Here is a 19,730-nt window from a genome sequence, read left to right on the forward strand (position 1 = left end):
TTTATTCATTTATTATTATTTAGTCATTTAATTTCTTATTTAAAGCTATTTTTATTTATTGTTTTACTCAATTTGTATTTCTTTTATGTAATTTTATTTTTTTAATATTTTTATTTTAAATAACATTTTATTTAATCAATTTATTTTTTTGTCTATTGTTTTCTAGTTGAATTCATTTTTAAATAAAATATTTTATTTGTCTGTTTATTTTATATTTTAATTTATTTATGTATTTATTTACGCAGTTTTTCAATAAATATTTTCACAGACCACCTAGCACTCACTTTCTGCCCCTCTCGGACCTCATTTAAAAACACCTGCTTCAAAACAATACAGTAGTACTTCTTAAAACATGATCGTACCACCGCAAAATTAGAGCTGTGTCTTTTACAGTGACACTGAATGACGCACATGACTCCAGGCTCCTGTTAAAAGTCTTTCCGGAGTGCTCGCTCTGCGCATGCGCACCAATTAATCCTGCTCAGCTCCATCATGGCGGCGAGGGGCCATGTGCAAGACCCCAACGACAGGAGACTGCGACCCATTTACGGTAAGATTCACACCACACGCCTGAGCTTATACAGACCTAGCGGGTCTGACTAGTGCTGTAGGACCGAACTGTGCGTTATTGAGTGTAGTAGAGGGCTGCAGGAGCTGTGGAGAGCCGGTGAGGCCTGTGGAGCTGAAGCCGCGGTGTCGGTTCGGCTGCGGCGCGGGTGACAGTGCGTCCTTACGCGTTCACACCCTGACGTTTTAATCGGTAGAATAAAGCCTGTTTATAGCCTATCTAAACACTTAAATACTGTTTAAATATCCAGAGATCTGTGTTAATGTCATTTGATCAACCGGCTCATCACCTGTTTGAAATGTCAAAGAGATCAACAGACTCAATATGAGCCATTTGTGCTTTATTTTTTCGTATTTTCTATGGATTGTTATGTGTATAGAGTCTCAGACAGATGCTTTACATGCTTAATAATTCATTAATGCTGTAATAACATGAGTAGTTACATTTATAGATGCATAGAGCTGAGCTTTGTGGCTAAATGATCTGAAGATAGACCTGCTTATTGTCTTCCAGAGATTAATTGTAAGCCTCTTTGTTAATATCATTTTTAGGTATTGTGTTTTAATTTGGGAAATTTTCGCCAAAGCTGTGCAGAAATGCCCTGTAAATGGCTTTAAATGCCTGAACCCTCAAACTTTGTTGGTCTTAATGCATAGCCTTGTGGGACACCACTGACATTTGTGTTTTATCTGCCAACATATAATATCTGACTGTATGTATGTGATTGTGCATGTAGTAAATATTAATGTATTTGCATATTTTATGCTGCATACATTGCAAACTCATTAAATTATTGTTGTACAGAGTCATATACTTGTGCATTAGTTTGCCTTAATACACTTCTATGTGGAAAGACAATATAACATTTAGCTTTGGATTAAGTTCATTTAATATTATATTTTTGTTTAACTTATATATTTTTCATTTTGTTTCTTGCAAAGAAGAAAGACAACAGATTGTTGAATTTGGTCAAGACTAAAAAATTTGCATGTAGAAATGTAGTTCGTCTAACATTCATTTACACTTGCTAGGTAAATGATAGTTAGATAAGACTGAAGATAGAATAATTAATTCATATTTTAGTCTATATTTGTTCTTATTAACGCAAAGATTAGTTATTTCAATGCATCTTGTAAGTATAGATACATGGTTATTGCATGTTCTGATTCTGCCTTATTGACTTAAAACAGTTAACCCACTTTATAAATATTTAAGACACAATTTTTACTAAATTGTATTATTAGATTATTTTAGATTATTAAATAAAATAATATTTAATTTAATTATTCAATAAATTATATAATGTTTTAATAGCAACCAGGGCCAGAATTAATCATTGCAATTTTCTAAACTGTTTTTAAATATAATTCCAGGTTCTTAAGTTCAGACTGGGCAGATATGTGCATCAAATTGCATTGACTTAAACAGCAGATTTTATAATATTACTATGTTATTTTTTAATGGCATAAAATGTCAATGACTCGCTATTGTTCTGCTACACTAGAGATGCCGCTCTGTGCATGTGAGGAATATAACAATCAATAGATCAATGACCCTTTATTCTGGTGCTTTGTCTGGCCGTCCTGTTGTGTGAAATCGATCTGTGTTTGTTTGGGGGATTGATAAGAAATATAACACTTATCAGGAAAGATGCATTTACAGGCAGACACGTTGAAGTGTTCTCTTGTAGAAAGTCTAAAACTACAGTCTGGCCTGGTTAAATTTGGCATCCAGCTGTCATCAGACATGGTCCTGTGTTCTTTTAGCAGAGACTCATGGGAAGGGAGGGGAGGGGGCTCCTGCACTCCGGATCGCATCGAGCAGCCGGTGAGAGAACGTTCTCACAGTCAGGGGTCTATGTGTGTGATGCAGTGCTGCGTTTCTGCAGCCGTCTGGTCCTGATCAACGATGCTCTTATACCCTCACTTGTGGTTTAGCATGACTGGATCTACAAGTTGCCCGTAATACCTTGAAAGGGTCATATTTCTCATTTTTGTAGCATTTTCTCCACCTATAAAGTTACTCAAGGTTTCTTGTGGCGTTTAGTTTCTCTAAGTTGACCATCTCTGTGTGGTAAAGAAGCTGATTGAAGTTGTAGTGTAGTTAGTTTCTGTCATCATTTACATCACCTTCATGAACTCAAAAAGAATCCAAAATTTGAATAATAAAAAAAAAGGTTTGTAACTGCATGCATACTTGAAATTATAATGAGGTATTGGTCTAGTGATGTTTGATTGGCAGATTAGTGGCATCGAGGTTTATCAGTCTTATTTTAACACATGGTTATTCTCTTTGGTAATTGTCAAAGATGTTAGTAACATCCACACCCGTGCTGTTTTGTTGTATTGAACGTGTTTTTCTCTTCTAGATTACCTGGATAATGGCAACAACAAGATGGCAATCCAGCAGGCTGACAAACTGCTCAAGAAGCACAAAGATCTTCACTGCGCAAAGGTGTGTTATTTTATTTTTATTTATTTTTTTACTCCAGAACTCCATGACCAGCTCGTCATATTAATAGCAAACACTAGGGCTCAACTTTGGGGTGGGAAAATGTCATTTTGATTTTAATTAATTTTTCTGATAGAGATTGTGATAAAAATGTTTTTTTAATTTATTTATTTTTTATTTTATTTTATTTTATTTTATTTTTTATTTTTTATTTTATATTTGCCAGCTGCAGGTTTGTTGTGTTTCTTTGTAGAGCTGCATTGTTTGGCCACAATATTTTTATTTCAGTAATATGATTTTATATTGTAATATTTATATATTAATATGATGATAAAATAATAAAATGCTCACAACAATAATACTATTATTATTATTATCAAATGTATTAAATAAAGTAAAATATAAAAAAAAATACAAATGTCACTGTAAAAAATATTTAAGAGAAATATGATAATTTGACAATTTAACTTTATTTCTTTATTACAGTAACTTTGAATCATTTTATTTATAATACTTTTTCAAAACTTTACAATAACTTTAAAATTGCAATATTTGCAGCGGTCATAATTTCTTCATGTTCATGAATTGAACAATCAAGTTTTATTTTGGCAGAAAAACTAATTTAAATCTTTTCTCTGAAACAAGCATTTGATAATTGCACTAAGCCATACTGCGATTAAGATTTTATTTGGATTATTCATGCAGTCCCAGCAAACACAGTTTCCAGTTTAATTTTGGTCAGCTCAGGCTGCGATTGGTTCGCTCAAGCTAACTGTCACAAAGAATTAGCAGAACTGATGGATTCACGTCGTACTTCATGTGATGCTGTGGTCAACACAAAAGGCTGTTTTGTTTAAGAAAGAAAAAACATCATGAATTTGACCTTCTAGATCAATGATTTAGCTCCAGACACATTTGTTGTATGCTTTGCTCTTGTTTGGCAGGTCTTGAAGGCGATCGGTCTGCAGCGCACCGGCAAACAGGATGAAGCCTTCACGCTGGCGCAGGAAGTAGCCGTTCTCGAACCCACAGATGACAACTCTTTGCAAGCACTGACCATCCTCTACAGAGAAATGCACCGGCGTGAGTGTTGAAAGCACAGACACAGAACCTCATCCTAACAAACTATGAATCTATTTTTTCTGTCCTCACTGGATCCAAAATGCCATTCAGAGTATGTTTGGTTTTAATATACAGATTGACATGGACCACAAACCCAAAAACTCCAATTTTGTGTATTTTTTTTTTTCTCTTTCTTTCTATAGCCGAGTTAGTGACCAAGCTTTATGAAGCTGCAGTCCGGAAAGTTCCAACGAGCGAGGAGTACCACTCTCACCTCTTCATGGCCTACGCCCGGGTCGGAGAGTACAAGAAAATGCAACAGGTTTTGTTTGTGTCCTCTCTGATGTCGTCAGTCTTTACATCCTGTTTAAAAAATAAATCAGGGCTGCAACATATGAGGAAAAATTGGATTTTTCTGTTAAAAATTGTGATTTAAAATTCAGTAAAAAAAAAAAGAACTCCAGGTTTGCTGTGGTTGTTTGTAGGGCTGCAAAATTCAACAAAAAAAAAAAAATAGATTATATATCAGTTTCACTGTAATTGTTTTTTTTTTTTTTTTTTTAATTCCTTTATCATTTAGACAGGACAGTGGAGAGATGACAGGAAAGTGTTGGGTAGAGAGAGGGGAGCGGGACCGGCATAGGACCTCGAGATGGGAATCGAACTCGGGTCGCCGTGAGCGTAGTTGCGCTGTATATGTCAGCACACTTACCATGAGGCTATCGGCGCCGACAGTATACTGTAATAATAATAGTAGTAGTATAAATAATTATTGTATATATTATAATGTTGTTTATTACTATTTAAAAAATCAACAAAATGGGAATAAGAAATAATACTACTTATTCCCTTAATATATAAAAAATCTAGTATTAAAAAGTGTTATAATAATAATATTTATGGATGTCTTCATTTTTGCATTTTCAAATTATTTAAAACAATTTAACTTTTAATTTTGCCGGAAAACCAGAGGGAGCCATTATTATTTATTTATTTATTTTATTATTAATTTTTAATTGCAAAATTATTAAAGAAAATAAGAAATACTATTACTAATACTGTAGTATTATTTTTTATTCACTGTAAAATAAAAAAGTCTAGTATTTAAAATAAAGTTATGTAATGTTTTATTTTCCTGTACTAATTTTTATGGCTTTCTTAATTTATGCATTTTCAAACATCAAATGATTGAGTTTTTAATTTTGGTGGAAAAGCACAGGGAGCCCTTATTATTATTATTATTATTATTATTATTATTATTATTACAAAAATACTAAACCAAATAAATATCAATATCCACTCTAAAGTATAATTATATATCTAGTATTTATGGAGAATTTTTGTAAATTATAATTATTCTATTTTTAAGTTTGCTTTCTTCATGTCTGCATTTGCAAATGTTAAACCTTCTAGCTTTTATTTTGCTGGTAAACCAAAGGCCCTTAAATCTTCTCTTTTTGTTGACAACAGCCATTTCAATTTGCATTTCAGTTTTAGGATGTTGTTTGTTCCCAAATGCACATCACCCAAACTTTGTGATGTATTTAATTTCATTAAACCATATGGAGATTGTAGTTTTAATAGGGCTGCATAGTTAATCATGAATCTCTAAAATATGTTTGTGATGAAAGACTGACTTTTGTTTTCCACAATTCTGACAGGCTGGAATGGCGCTGTATAAAATTGTCCCCAAAAACCCATATTACTTCTGGTCAGTGATGAGCTTGGTGATGCAGGTACGGTGATGTTTTCTCACTTACATTAACAATATATAGCAGAGATGAACCCATGCAGAACAAAATAAAACAACATCATCAGTGCAATTTGTGTTTCAGGCCATCTCAGCACAAGACGAGAAGCTCTCTCAGACCATGTTCCTGCCGCTGGCTGAGCGTATGGTGGAAAAAATGGTTAAGGAGGAGAAAATAGAGGCAGAAGCTGAGGTAGGACTTTGGTATCAATAATCTGTTTCTGATTTCAACCGTATGAAGTTTACGATGCATTTTCCATCGGCCGTTCCAGGTCCAGCTGTACTTCATGATCTTGGAGCGTTTGGGGAAATATGTGGAGGCGCTGGAGGTGGTTCAGGGGCCACTTGGAGGTGAGGAGAAAACACTGTGTTCTTCAAAAGAATATTCTGGGTTATTTCCAGTTGAATGTCTTTGTGTTGCATGTGTGACGTGCTGCCAGTTACCAGAGATGAGAAGCAGGTCAAAAAGAACAGCAGTTACCAACTCATGGGGATTTGTCTCCATATAAAGAGCATGTTATTATGAAAGCTTGGGTCCAATACAGGATAAAAAAATTAAAATGTGTAGGTAATTGTGACTTTTTCTCTCACAATTCTGACTTGTTTTTGAATTGCAAGATATAAATTCAGATTTGTAAGATATAAACTCATAAATTGAGAGAGAAAAAGTCATAGTTACCTTTTTTATTTGATACGTAAACTCAGAAGGAAAGAACTTTGCAAGCAAAAAACTTTATTTTATTTTTTTATTTTTTAAGTAATATAAGAGGGAATGTTGTTTTTATTTTAATTTTTTTGTTCTTTGGGTTATAAGAGTTTCAATAGCTTATAGTTCACATCTCTTTTTGGGATAAAGTAACCTGCGGTCAAATAACTGAATATACATTCCCCTTCAAAAATTTGTGGTCAGTCATTTTTTTTTTTTTTGCAAGACATTAATATTTTAATCAGCAGGGACTTATTAAATTGATCAGATGTGACAGTAAAGACATTTATAATGTTACAAAATATTTATATTTCAAAGAAATGCTGTTGAAAAAATGTCTCACAGTTTCCACAGAAATATTAATGTTCTCGGCATTGATAATCAGAAATGTTTCTTGAGCAGCAAATCAGCACGTTAGAATGATTTCTGAAGATCATGTGACACTGAAGACTGGAGTAATGATGCTGAAAATACAGCTGCACATCACAGGAATAAATTTTATTTTAAAATATATTAAAATGCAAAAGAGTTATTTTAAATTGTAATAATATTGAATTATTTTTGCTGTATTTCTAATCAAATAAATGCAGCTTTGATTTGCATAAGAGACTTCTTTTCAAAACATTATAAATTCTATGTGCTTCTGCCATTGAGATTGCATTTAATGTTTGTATAGCAAAGAATGTGCAACCATTTGATTTTTTTTGTCTATAGATTTAATGTCTCTTAGTCATTTTGCCTTGTGTTTTCTCCCTCAGAGAAGCTGACCAGTGAACTGCAGAGCCGTGAGAACAAATGCATGATGCTGTACCGCCGTCTGGAGCGCTGGGCCGAGTGCAACGCGCTGTCCTGCAAGCTGCTCCTGAAAAAGTGAGTCCACCACTGATACGTTTTCTATCAGTTTCTTGAAAGGATTTAACATAAAGAGCAATTTTGGAGGGAAATCGTTCCATTTGAGCAATGCATTTTCAGTATGTGAGATGTTAGTCATATTTTTGTTTCTCTCCGCAGCCCTGACGACTGGCAGTTCTACATATTGTACTTTGACTCTTTGTTCCACCTCATTGATCAGAGCTGGGCACCTCCGCAAGAAGGAGCTCAGTAAGTAGAAAATTCACAGTATTTAACTGGGAAAGAGTTAGAAAGTCAGGGCCACTGCGCTGTATACTGGCTGTAGGTGATTGGATATTCCATGCATATTGAGCACAGTTTGCATACTAAAAAGTATGGCAGATCTATTCTGAACACATTTCTGTCTCTCAGTATCATGCATGCTGTGTTGTTTCTCTCACTGCTGCAGTTCAGCAGAAGGGGAGGTGCATGCCTCCACAGCCCAGGCCATCAGCTTCATGAAGGACCGAATAGCCACAGAAGAAGCGAAGGAGTCCAAGCACCTGAGAGGGCCATACCTGGCCCGTCTGGAGCTCATCAGACGGCTCCGAGAGCGCAGCTGTCCTGAAGCACAGCAGCTAGGTACACAGTGGGCTGGGACTCTTTAAACACAACGCAGGCTGCGTGTTTGCTGTCTGTTTCTGACTTGTTTTCCCACCATGATGCAGGTGAACCTCTTGAGCTCATGTTCCAGTTCTTTGTGAAGTTTGGAGACAAGCCATGTTGCATCACCGACCTGAAGATCTTTCTGGATCTTCTCACACCTGATCAGCATGTGCAGGTAATCACGATGAGAAGCAAGATCAGTGCAATCAGTTTTATACATGTGCGTATACAGTTGCGAGAAAAAGTAAGTGAACCTTTGTCAGTTTTCTGATTTTCTGCATTGATAGGTCATGAAATTTGATTTGATCTTCTCCAGTCGGTTTACAGAGTCAGCCCACAGAAAGACAAATTGTCTATAAATGGACATGATATGGTACGGTGGCTACTCTCCATAAAAGATCGCTCCAAAGGCATAATGTTGAATGCTCGATGAGGTGATAAACAACCTTAGAGCAACAGCTAAAGACTTGACGCAACTTCATTAATTATATTTGGTTCATAAACATTATTTTAAATATTATGCACTTTTTTAAAAGATAGTTGTGTTATTTTATTACTTTGAATAAACGTGCATTAGTAATTCTTTGCTCGATGTGCCCTCTTGTGGCCTCAGGAGAGACGCCAAAACCTTTTTTCGCTCCTGACTGAAATTTTGCCTATTGAATTTGAATATAGTTTGCATATTGATAATATTTAAGTACAAAATTTGAATTAAGTTTTTCAGCCATTTTGACAGCCCTAGTGTGAATGCTCCAACATATAAAAAATATGCACTGCAAATGGAGTATGTGTGAAGCAGGCGTAAGATGACCTACGTAGGTCTGGGGTGGGATGGGATGGGTGTATAATTTGCATTTTTTTTTTTTTTTTTTCATAACTAAATAAATGACTGTGTTAAATATATACTCAGTTTCTTGCGACTGTCTCAGTTCATCAACAGGCTAATGGAGGCCGTGCCTCTGTGCGCTCCGGGAGAGGATGGTGTTGCTCTTCCAGGAGACACGCGGGCTCTGCAGAGACATCTGTGTGTGACCCAGCTGAGCCGCAGTCTGGGCCAGCAGCACGCGCTCAACACCGAGGGCAAACTGGGCCTCATCAAAGAACTGAAGGCACATTACCAGCACGGCTTACAGTTCGGTAAGCAGATGACTAGGCAGGTTGAACTCTTAAGATTTCTTCCATTTTTAAATAATACTAGTGCTGTCAGACGATTAATCACGAGTGATCACATCATAACTAAAAGTTTTTGTTTACATAAAATATGTGTGTGTAATGTGTAAATTTATTAATATTTATATAAATACACACATGCATGTATATACTTAAGAAAAATGTATATTAAATATATTTATATATCATGTAAGTTATAAGTTATATATTTGTTTGTGTGTGTTTATTTATTTTTGAATAATTATTATTTTTAATGATTTTAAAAAGTTTCTTCTGCTCATCAAGCCTGCATTTATTTGATCAAAAATACAGAAAAAAAAATGTAATATTATTATATATTATTACAATTTAAAATAATTGTTTTTAAATTTATTATACTTTAAATTATCATTTATTTCTGTGATGCAAAGCTGAATTTTTAGGATCATTATCACATGATCCTTTAGAAATCATTCTAAATATGATGATTCATTATCAAAGTTGGAAACAGTTCTGCTGCTTAATATTTTTTCAGAACATGTGATACTTTTTTAGGATACTTTGATGAATAAAAAGTTAAAAAAAAAAAAAAAAAAGATAGAAGCTATGTTTTTAAAATATAAATATTTTGTAATAACAATATACACTACTGGTCAGTAATTTGGGGTCAGTAATTTTTTTTTTCATTATTTTTTTCTTTAAAATAAAATCAATACTTTTATTCAGCAAGGATGTGTTAAATTGATAAAAAGTGATAGTAAAGAAAAAATATATTATTAGAATATATATTATTAGAATTTTTTTTTATTTTGAATAAATGCAGTTCTTTTTAACCTTTTATTTCATCAAATATATTAGACAGCAGAACTGTTTCCAACACTCATAATAAATCAGAATATTAGAATGATTTCTAAATGATCATGTGATAGACTGGATGTTACATGTGACACTGAAGACTGGAGTAATGATGCTGAAAATTCGGCTTTGCATCACAAGAATAAAAGACTGGAGTAATGATGCTGACAATTCGGCCTTGCATCACAAGAATAAATCACATAAACAACTGAAAATGGAAAATAATTTTCTGTATTTTTGATCAAATAAATGCAGGCTTGATGAGCAGAAGAAACTTCTTTCAAAAACATTAAAAATAGTAATGTTTCCAAACTTTTGATCTGTACTGTATATTATGTAAGCAAGAACTTTTATTTTGGATGCAATTAATCACTTGACAGCACTAGATAATACCAGTGTCTAATATTTATGTCACTTTCTATCAGACTTTGTACATTTATTTCTATTTAATGTGTTTTGTTTGACTCATAATGTTCAGTAGCAGCAATCTCACCAGTTCCGGTTTTCTTTCTGTTCTAGGGAAGTCCTGTTTAAAAACAGAGCTACAGTTCTCAGATATGTACTGTCTCATGGCGGCTCATGTCTATGTAGACCTGTGGCTGGAGACGGGTGAGTCTGCTCCTCATTTACAGTCAGCTTGATTGAAAGCGTTCATGTTTTCTTGTTATTGATGAGCGAGTGCTGTGTCTGTGTTGTAGGTGATCAGAACATGTTGTGGCAGTGTCTGGGGCTGTTAGAGGAAGGTCTCTCCAACAGTTCCTCCAACGCTCAGTTCAAACTGCTGCTTTTGCTTCTGTACTGCCGTCTCGGGGCTTTTGAGCCGGTGGTAGATCTTTACTCCAGTCTGGACGCCAAACACGTCCAGCACGACACCATAGGGTACGAACGTGTCTTTTATTAATATGTTAAAGGTAACATTGAATTATTTTTGAATATATGTTCCTGGTCAGTTCATGGAGGCACCTTATTCTAAATTTTAACGAGCTTTTTTAATTATTAGAGATGCAAGTTTTATGACAGCACATTATTTGCATACATTAAATATTGTACTTCTTTATATAGGAAAAGCAATAATAACATTGAAAATATACACTATTTGTGCACATTAATACCAAGTAAACTATGTAAAAATAAATAACCAATAACTTCACCTGGTTTCTTCTGTAACCATGTTGTAAGTGAAGAACTGTGTTCATTTAGTATTATTTATATACTATTATAGTGTTTTTTTTTGTTTTTTTTTGTACTACCTTTTATTTTTATATATTTTTTATATTTTATAATATAAGTTGTAGTGTGATGTGCTTTTTTTATTTACATTTTTGTAATATTTAATATTTCTGTTTAGCTTTAATTTATTTTTATTTCAGTTTTAGTAATTTTAGTACTTAAACCTATTTAATTTCAGTTAATTGCAGAGGCAACATTTCTAATTTTCATTTAAATTTATTTATTTTTTTAAATGTAATTATATTTATATTTAATAAGTTTTATAAAAGATATTTATATTTATTACAAATTTTATTTAAATATTTATATTTAACAAAAGCTATTTTTAATGGACACATTTCACAGACTGTAATGGTGCATTTCCACATTTTTTAAAATATACATTTTATATGTGCATGTATGTTATGTATAATATTTCGTTTTTTTTTTTTTTTTTTTCATCTTTTCAGTTTTGAATAAACAGAAGCTATTTTAATAGTTTCAGTTAAAAATATCACTGGTGAAGAATGTTTTTGTTTAAATGCACCATAAATAAGTTGATTGCCTTGTGTACCAATTCAAAGTACAAAATATATTAATAATAAAAATACACTTTTCATTGATTGAAGGTAAAGTAGATTAAAACAAGAAAGTCTTGGGATTAAATCACATTAATGCATGCAGATGTTTACACATGTCTTATATTAACACCGATCTCTTGGTTTTGTCTTTGTCCAGGTATTTATTGACCCGCTATGCAGAGTCCTTGGGCCAGTTTGCTGCTGCTTCCCAATCTTGTAACTTCTCCCTCAGGTTTTTCCACTCAAACCAGAAAGATGTACGTTTTCATTCTGATTAACGACACTCTACGTACAGAATCTCCCAAAGATGACCACTCTGTCATCATTCACTCATGCTTAAGTTGCTTGTTCCTGCAGACCTCAGAATACATTATTCAAGCATATAAGTACGGGGCTTTCGAGAAAATCCCTGAGTTCATCGCCTTCAGGAACCGACTCAATCACTCGCTGCACTTTGCCCAGGTGCGCACGGAGAGGATGCTGCTGGACCTCTTCCTGGAAGCAGACATGTTAGTGGCTTTATCTTTACCTCTCATATTTTCTGCGTTTAAGAAGTCAGAAAGTGATTTTGTTGATTGTGGTCTTTTCATTGCACAGATCGTCTCCTCTAGAGGAGAGCGTGAAATCAATGTCTCTATGTCCGGAAGAGGACGACATCCCGTGGGACAGCTTAAGGGACAACCGCGACCTGACTGTCCTCGTCAGCTGGGACCCTAAGGACCGGTACGAAGAGACCATCCTCCTGAACTATCACACGTTTTAAGCATTGGTTTGTTCTAATAATGATCACAAACCGCAGGCAGCTGAACGAGGAGCACAAGCAGCGCTCTCTAGAGGAAGACACCCTGTGGCTGAGGTTGCGGTCGCTCACGCTGCGTCTGATTGGCTGCGTCTCTGCGCTCACGCACCCGCCGGCATCACGCAACTCTGAGAAGACGACTGAAAACGGAGTGACAGCCAAACCGTCTTCTCTACAGTCACTGCTCTCACAGCTAGAAAACACGCTAAACCAGGCCACACAGCTCACGGAAAAACAGCTGCAGGTCAGAACCGTTACAGAACGATGTTGTTTTTTATCTAATCCACTTTTATCTAAAATCTTGCTCCACATAACTGTATATGCATCATGTAAGTTTTATGACGACATATTACTTGCATACATGCAACATTGAACGTGCAATTTAAATAACTAATTATTTAAAAAATAATTTACAAAAAAACTCTATCCCATACAAATTTGTACACATTTAATAATAAATAGCCACTACCTTCACCTGGTTTTGTTTCTGTTGTAACCAAGATGTGGGTGAAAAACATTAGAGGTGGAGGTGAATGAGGTGGATATATATATATATATATATATATATATATATATATATATATATATATAATATATATATATATATATATATATATAAATATATATATATATATATATATATATATATATATATATATAAAGATGTGGGTGAAAAACATTATTTTAGTATTTTATATGAATTAGCTTTGTTTACACACATTTTTCAATTTAGTTTAACTTGTAGTAATGTTTTTTCTTTTGTGTAATATTTTATATTTCTATTTAGATGTATTTTTATTTCAGTTTTAGTCATTTTAGTACTTTTTTAGGTTAAAGTTTCTCATTTAAGTTTTTCCATCTAATCTAATTGTTTTAGTAATTTTGTGATGTGATTTTGTCTTTTATTAGGGGGTTTTCTTTTCTATTGAGCTTTATTCGATTTTAGTTTTAATACTTAGATTTGTTTTATTTCAATAAGTTGCCAAGGCAACATTTTAAATTGTTTTATAAACATAAGTGCTTCTTAATAGTTTTAGGTACAATCAATGATGAAATTTTTTTATTTTATTTTATTGATTTTTCTATATTTTGTTTACAATGTTGAACACTAACAAAATAAATAACAATTGATTACTTTGTGTATAAGTTGTACACATTTTTCAGAACATATATTGGATATAAAATAGGGAGATAAGTGGATTGATTGTGTGTATGTTGTGCTTCTCAGCTTCAGTACCCGTTTGTGGGTCCCGTGGCGTCTCGTCTGGCTCAGGCTCTGTCCAGCGGGTGCTGTCAGTGTCAGCTCTCCTCTCTACAGCTCCCTCTGCACCTCCAGGAGCTCGAGACCACCGGCCTGGGTTCGTTACTTCACACCTCGTGATGTACAGCGTACATCTGCTTAGCAATCTTGTTTGATTTTATGAGAAAATATTAGCACATTTATTTTGTTACAATTGTAAGTTTATTTTTCTGGCCTGGAAAAGAGCCTACTCCAAAAAAAATAATATATATATGTATGTATGTATGTATGTATGTATGTATATGTATATGTGTGTGTGTGTGAGACCCTGGACCACAAAACCAGTCATAAGTGTAAATTTTTCCGAAATTGAGATTTATACATAATCTGAAAGCTGAATAAATCAGCTTTCCATTGATGTATGGTTTGTTAGGAGGACAATATTTGGCCGAGATACAAAAAATCTGGAATCTGAGGGTGCAAAAAAATCTAAATATTGAGAAAATCATCTTTAAAGTTGTCTAAATGAATTCTTAGCAATGCATATTATTAATCAAAAACTACCTTTTGATATATTAATTTGTTGGGAATTTTAATAATATTTTTTTGTGGAATGTTATTTTTTTTTTATATTATTGTTTTTTTTGGTATATGAGAAATATGTATTTTTTTGACATATAATGTGTTTTTTTGTATTTTTTTAAATGTAAATCAGAGACTCAAGACTGCTTTTGTGCTCCAGGGACACACACATATATTAATTCAGTTATACAATTAATTACAATGTATATTACATTATGTATTATTTTAGTTTCTTCAATTTAATTGGACTTATGATTGTATTACATTAATAACTGTATCTCTTGTGTTTTCAGATGAATCAACAGAGCTTCAAACACAAATATCTAATCTTTTCAAGTCTTTAGCAGTACAACTTCAAGGTATGTTTACAATTTATGTACATATTAATGTTTAATTTGTGTAAACCAAGTCTATGTGAGCACAAAAATAATAAAAATAGTAATAATAATTCAGTCCACTTTCACTATCCAATCAAATCCTGATGAAAAAAATTCACATTACAAAAGTTAAATGTGTTGCAGATGGGTTCATTTTTACTTCTTTTTTTTTTCTACATGCTTTTCCAGATATGTTGGAAAAATGTAAAGGTGACCTATTGGAAGTTAAAGACGGTCAAAGCAAGCCGCAACCATTTTTACTGGAGAATCTAGTCTACTTTGTTGAAGTGAGTCTCTCTCCATCACTGAATTTAAGAGAATACATGACTCTGTTGAGAAAATAAAAAGAATTCTTTTTTAACTGTTGGTTCCAGTCTGTTTGTATCGTCCTGTGGGTGTCTAATTACTGTGGAAGCGTCCTCCGGCCCTTAAAGTCCAGTTTACAGAAGAAGAAGAAGAAGAAAAAAGAAGCCAGCACTGTAACGGTAGGAGCGGCTCTGATCTCTCCCGAGTCAGTGTAGGGTTGCAGGGAATGTGGATCAGTCTTTGTTTATGTGCTGATTCGTGTCTCCCACACAGCCTCCGGTGCTCTCGGCCTATCAGGAGTTCAGCAGCAGCTTGCAGAGTCTCCTCAACCAGGCGCTGGAGCACATCAAGAGCCAGGAGCTCAGCCTGACGGCGCTGGAGCTGGGAGCCCTCAGTCTGGAGGGACAGACCCAGTCTGAGGTGCGTCTCTAGAAGATTATCAGCATCGAGTCTGGTCCAGTTTTGTTTAAATACTGTTATAGTATTCACTTTTACTTTGAATTAGCTTTTATTTTTATATTTTTCATTTCCATTTTTTGTCATTTTCATTATGTGCTTATGTATATATTTCTATTTAGCTTTAATTTTTCTATTTCAGTTTTTGTAATTTTAGTACTTTAATTTCAGTCCATTATTGATAGCCAACATTTATCATTTCAAAAAAAAATTTAAGGAAAAAGCTAAAGATATTTATATAAGAAAAGTTAAAGGGATACTTAAGATATTTTGGATGAAACCCGGGAGGCCTGTGACTGTCCCATAGACTGCCAAATAAATAACAGTGTCAAGGTCCATAAAAGTTATGAAAGTCATCATCAGAATACTCCATCTGCCATCAGACGTGCAATCTGGGTTATATGAAGTGACAGGAACACTTTTTGTAAGCGAATAAAACAAATAAAGACTTTATTCAGTAATTCCTTTGTCATCTGTCTCCTCTGTGTCTCTCCATTTCACCGTATGCTCTTCTGTATCAGCCGCACCACAAGGATGTGCTGTTTCTATGTGTATTTAGCTTTGATTTTAAAGAAAACAGAGCATCATTGTGGCGCGGATGATACAGAAGAGCATACAGTGATATGGAGAGACACAGAGGAGACTGTTGACAAAGGAATTATTGAATAAAGTCCTTATTTTTGTTTTCTTTGCTTACAAAAAGTGTTCCCGTCACTTCATATAACCCAGATTGCACGTCTGATGGCAGATGGAGTATTCTGACGATGACTTTCATACCTTTTATGGACCTTGACACTGTTATTTACTTGGCAGTCTATGGGACAGTCACAAGCCTCCCGGTTTTCATCCAAAATATCTTAAATTGTGTTCCGAAGACGAACAAAGCTTTTATGGGTTTGGAACGACATGGGGGTAAGTGATTAATGACAAAATTTTCTTTTTGGTGTGGAGTATCCCTTTAAGATTCCCTAAAATGCTTCTTAATGGTATGGCAGTCTTAAGAAGAATTCAAATTCTTGAGAAGAATCTTAAAAATAGGTTCATTACTTAAAAATAATTTAATTAATTTATTAGGTCATTTCGAGTTCTAATTGACAATATATAATTCCTAAATATAATTGTTTAATTGTCTTTTAAGCTCAATTATTTTAAGGAAAAAATTTAAGAATGTCTTGTATTCCCCAAAAACACTTCTTAAGATCATTACAACAAAACTTAAGAAGAATTCAGAGTCTTCTTAAAATAATTTTATTCAAAAATAATTATTCAATTAATTTATTAGGTTATTTCATATTAATTGTAATTCTAATATAGTTTTTTTTTTTTGAAGTTTCACTTTTTTAGTCATATTTGAAAAAAAAATGTTTTATAATGTAATTAATTATAGAATTTTTATTGTTATTTTTAATCATAATTATTTAAGTTTAATTTAATAATTAAGTTTATTTATTATTTTTTGAGGGAGGTTATTAATATTTTTTTTTATCAAAAATAATTTTTTTAACAAAACTTAAGAATTCAAATTCTTGAGAAGAATCATCTAGATTTTATATTGATACATCTTGATATTTACATTTTAATTAATTTTTTGGGTTGTTTCAAATTAATGGTTTTAATTAAGAAAAATATATTTTTTAAATATTTAATTAAAATTACTTAACTTTTGTGAATCTTGCCCCGGTCCCATAAATTGTGTAAAGCTAGCTAAATGTGTGTGCGTGTGTGTGTGTGTGTGTGTGTGTGTGTGTGTGTGTGTGTGCGTGTGTGTGTTTGTGCAATCTGAGGTTGAAACTAGGTCACTAGGTTCTCGTTTTTTGACCGCTGTTTTCTCGCTTCATTCAGGCAGAAGAGACCTTCACAAAGACGGCCATGGATAAGGTGCACAGCAGCTACCTGCGTTCGCTGCAGGAGATCGGGGAACTATTAAAGAAGAGAGCGGACACGTTAAAATCCCTCAAAATCTGAGCGCTCCATCGATCCGGTCCCCGACCCGCACGGCTCCACGTGACCGCGTCCTCGGCCCCTAACGCAATCCTCCCGTCTCAGTCTGAGAACTCAGCTGGCCTCGTCTCCTTTTCCTATTTATCCGTCTCATTACTCACGTACAGCCACACTGTAAACTTCAACAGCGGCTTCAGCACAAACATCTACGGTGCTCCGCGGAGCACTTTTAAGTGGAAACGTAAACTTCATATCCCTAGCAAAACTACATAGGCAAATGAAAACAAGCAATTTTAGAAGTAATGCTATAAATTATTGTACATAGTGTGAAGAGAAAGAATATCAACGAGAACTCCTTGACGAATTAAAGTGAACTGCTTTGTCCTTTTGTCGATGTCTTGCGTTATTGTCTCTCTCACTTCCCAGCCGTAAACCTCGCGATTGACGGTTCGTTTTCAGACGACACTCCAAAGCAAACCGGTGCCGCTCCATATCGCAAGTAGCCAACTTCCAGACTGACGCACTCTGCGACGCGTTTACGCAGCCGTTCGCGATGCACAACCACCAAGAGCTACGCTTCGTCACGAGGAGAACCTTTCGACGGGGCGGCGCGAGTATCCAGATGCTTCGGGTGCTTCTATTGCGATATATGTTTGTATATTACAAATGACTTTACTTGAGCCACAAGCGTACGAAATGTAGCTTTCCCGACTGTTTGTTTGGAATTGCCACCATGTGAAAACCAATAGCATTTAGTGCTACTTGAGGTTTGGGGAAGTTTGTGTTTGTTTGTCATCCTTTGATTGATGGTCAAAGACGATTATTCAATCATGTTTGGGATTAATTTTATGATTAATTGAATCGATTGGTTGGGGGGCGCGTTGTTTACTTTGAAAAACTGTCGATTGCACTGATGATGTCCCTTAAATGATGAGGTTTTATTGTTGTTGCATACCAAAAATGTCTAAATTAGCCTTGCGTTGAAGGGTTAGTTTACCCCAAAATGAAAAATCTGTCACTTATTCACCCTCATGTAATTCCAAAACCATTAGAAATTCGTTCATCTTCGGAACACAAATAATATTATTGACTGTGAGAGACTTCTGTCCCTCCATTTAAAATAGTTCATCCAAAAACACTGATGATTTAAAACATCCCTAAAGAAATTTAGCAGCATCTTCTGAATAAACACTATTATTTTATGTGATGAACCGATTTAATTGACGCTTTAATTCACTTGCAAGCATTGATCGTTGAACATAAACAGAAGCTCAAGCATACTTGTGAATTTTCATTGGTTTGTTCAAGCAAGCATGCTTGAGTAAACAGTTTGCCGATGAACGTGAATAAAAGCCTTAGATAAATACATCAATCTTCAGAAGACTTGGAATAAAGTCGATCAAATTGTATAGATTTATTTTTACAAACGTAAAGACTTTCAAAGATGGACGGAAACATCTCAGATTTGATTTAAAATATCTCAATTTGTGTTTTCCGAAGCAATTTCTCACGGTTTTAGAATGGAATGCTGAGTAAATTGACAGAATTTTAATTTTGGGGTGAAATAATCCCTTTGACGTCGCAGTCGAGTCGAAGGTAGGTTTTTTTATACGACTGATTTGTTGATGTCTACCGGGAAGTGCAACTTGTTTACAATGTTTTCGAGCACCGTAATGAATCATGTTTCTAGCATGTGTTGTCCGGTGTGCTGCACTCTACTACAGGCTTTCATCGCTTTATACCTGCTCGGGGAGGGTGGAAAGACGCTTTTCTCTTTCTTATTTTGATGTTCTTGTGTCGCTCCGGGACTGAAGGGCTCTTTGGGCGTCCTCACCGTCACAAAGCTGGAGGAGCACCGCAGGCGCTTCTGGACTGAGGAGGTCAAGAGGTGGTTGGAAGTGTGTCGGCTCATCGATTCTTTTGTTAGGGAAATCGAGAAAATACAAACAAAAACACTGGAATGTGAAAAGGAGTTTTTTAAATAAAAAGTAAATGTTCCATATGCTGTGCCTGCTTCTGAAGTTATTTTGCATTCACACAGCTTGCTTTTTCTTTAAAGTCAACATGAAATCAAAAGATTTAGGCTGCTTTAAACGTGTCGCTGGTTTGATTGTGAATGAGTTAACATTGCATTAATTAATGTTAATCTTAAAAATGATTTGATCTTAATCTTGCTTTTGTATTTTGTTTAATAGGCTACA

At 34.4% G+C, this 19,730-nt stretch overlaps 1 protein-coding gene across 1 annotated transcript; it reads left to right on the forward strand.

Moving 5' to 3' along the window:
• The first annotated feature begins 394 nt into the window (after positions 1-394).
• On the forward strand, positions 395-19,531 carry LOC109082581 (N-alpha-acetyltransferase 25, NatB auxiliary subunit-like). The gene is made up of 24 exons (XM_042733271.1): positions 395-550; positions 2,937-3,022; positions 3,964-4,102; positions 4,285-4,403; positions 5,743-5,817; positions 5,917-6,024; positions 6,104-6,182; positions 7,296-7,407; positions 7,549-7,638; positions 7,838-8,010; positions 8,097-8,209; positions 8,964-9,171; positions 10,558-10,647; positions 10,737-10,917; positions 11,986-12,085; positions 12,186-12,337; positions 12,426-12,551; positions 12,628-12,871; positions 13,856-13,985; positions 14,743-14,808; positions 15,016-15,113; positions 15,201-15,311; positions 15,406-15,552; positions 17,431-19,531. Exons 1-24 carry the CDS (start codon positions 493-495, stop codon positions 17,551-17,553), a joined length of 2,928 nt encoding a protein of 975 aa, XP_042589205.1. The 5' UTR covers positions 395-492; the 3' UTR covers positions 17,554-19,531.
• The last annotated feature ends 199 nt before the right edge of the window (positions 19,532-19,730 follow it).

The sequence above is a fragment of the Cyprinus carpio genome, chromosome B10 (assembly GCF_018340385.1).
Source record: "Cyprinus carpio isolate SPL01 chromosome B10, ASM1834038v1, whole genome shotgun sequence".
In the NCBI taxonomy this organism is placed as follows: domain Eukaryota; kingdom Metazoa; phylum Chordata; class Actinopteri; order Cypriniformes; family Cyprinidae; genus Cyprinus; species Cyprinus carpio.

Excerpts from the sequence above, each read along its gene's own strand:
- LOC109082581 (XM_042733271.1), top strand. The coding sequence starts at position 493 with ATGGCGGCGAGGGGCCATGTGCAAGACCCCAACGACAGGAGACTGCGA. Across the intron at positions 10,648-10,736 it reads AGACCTGTGGCTGGAGACGG|GTGATCAGAACATGTTGTGG; the intron begins GTGAGTCTGCTC and ends TCTGTGTTGTAG. Across the intron at positions 15,553-17,430 it reads AGGGACAGACCCAGTCTGAG|GCAGAAGAGACCTTCACAAA; the intron begins GTGCGTCTCTAG and ends CGCTTCATTCAG.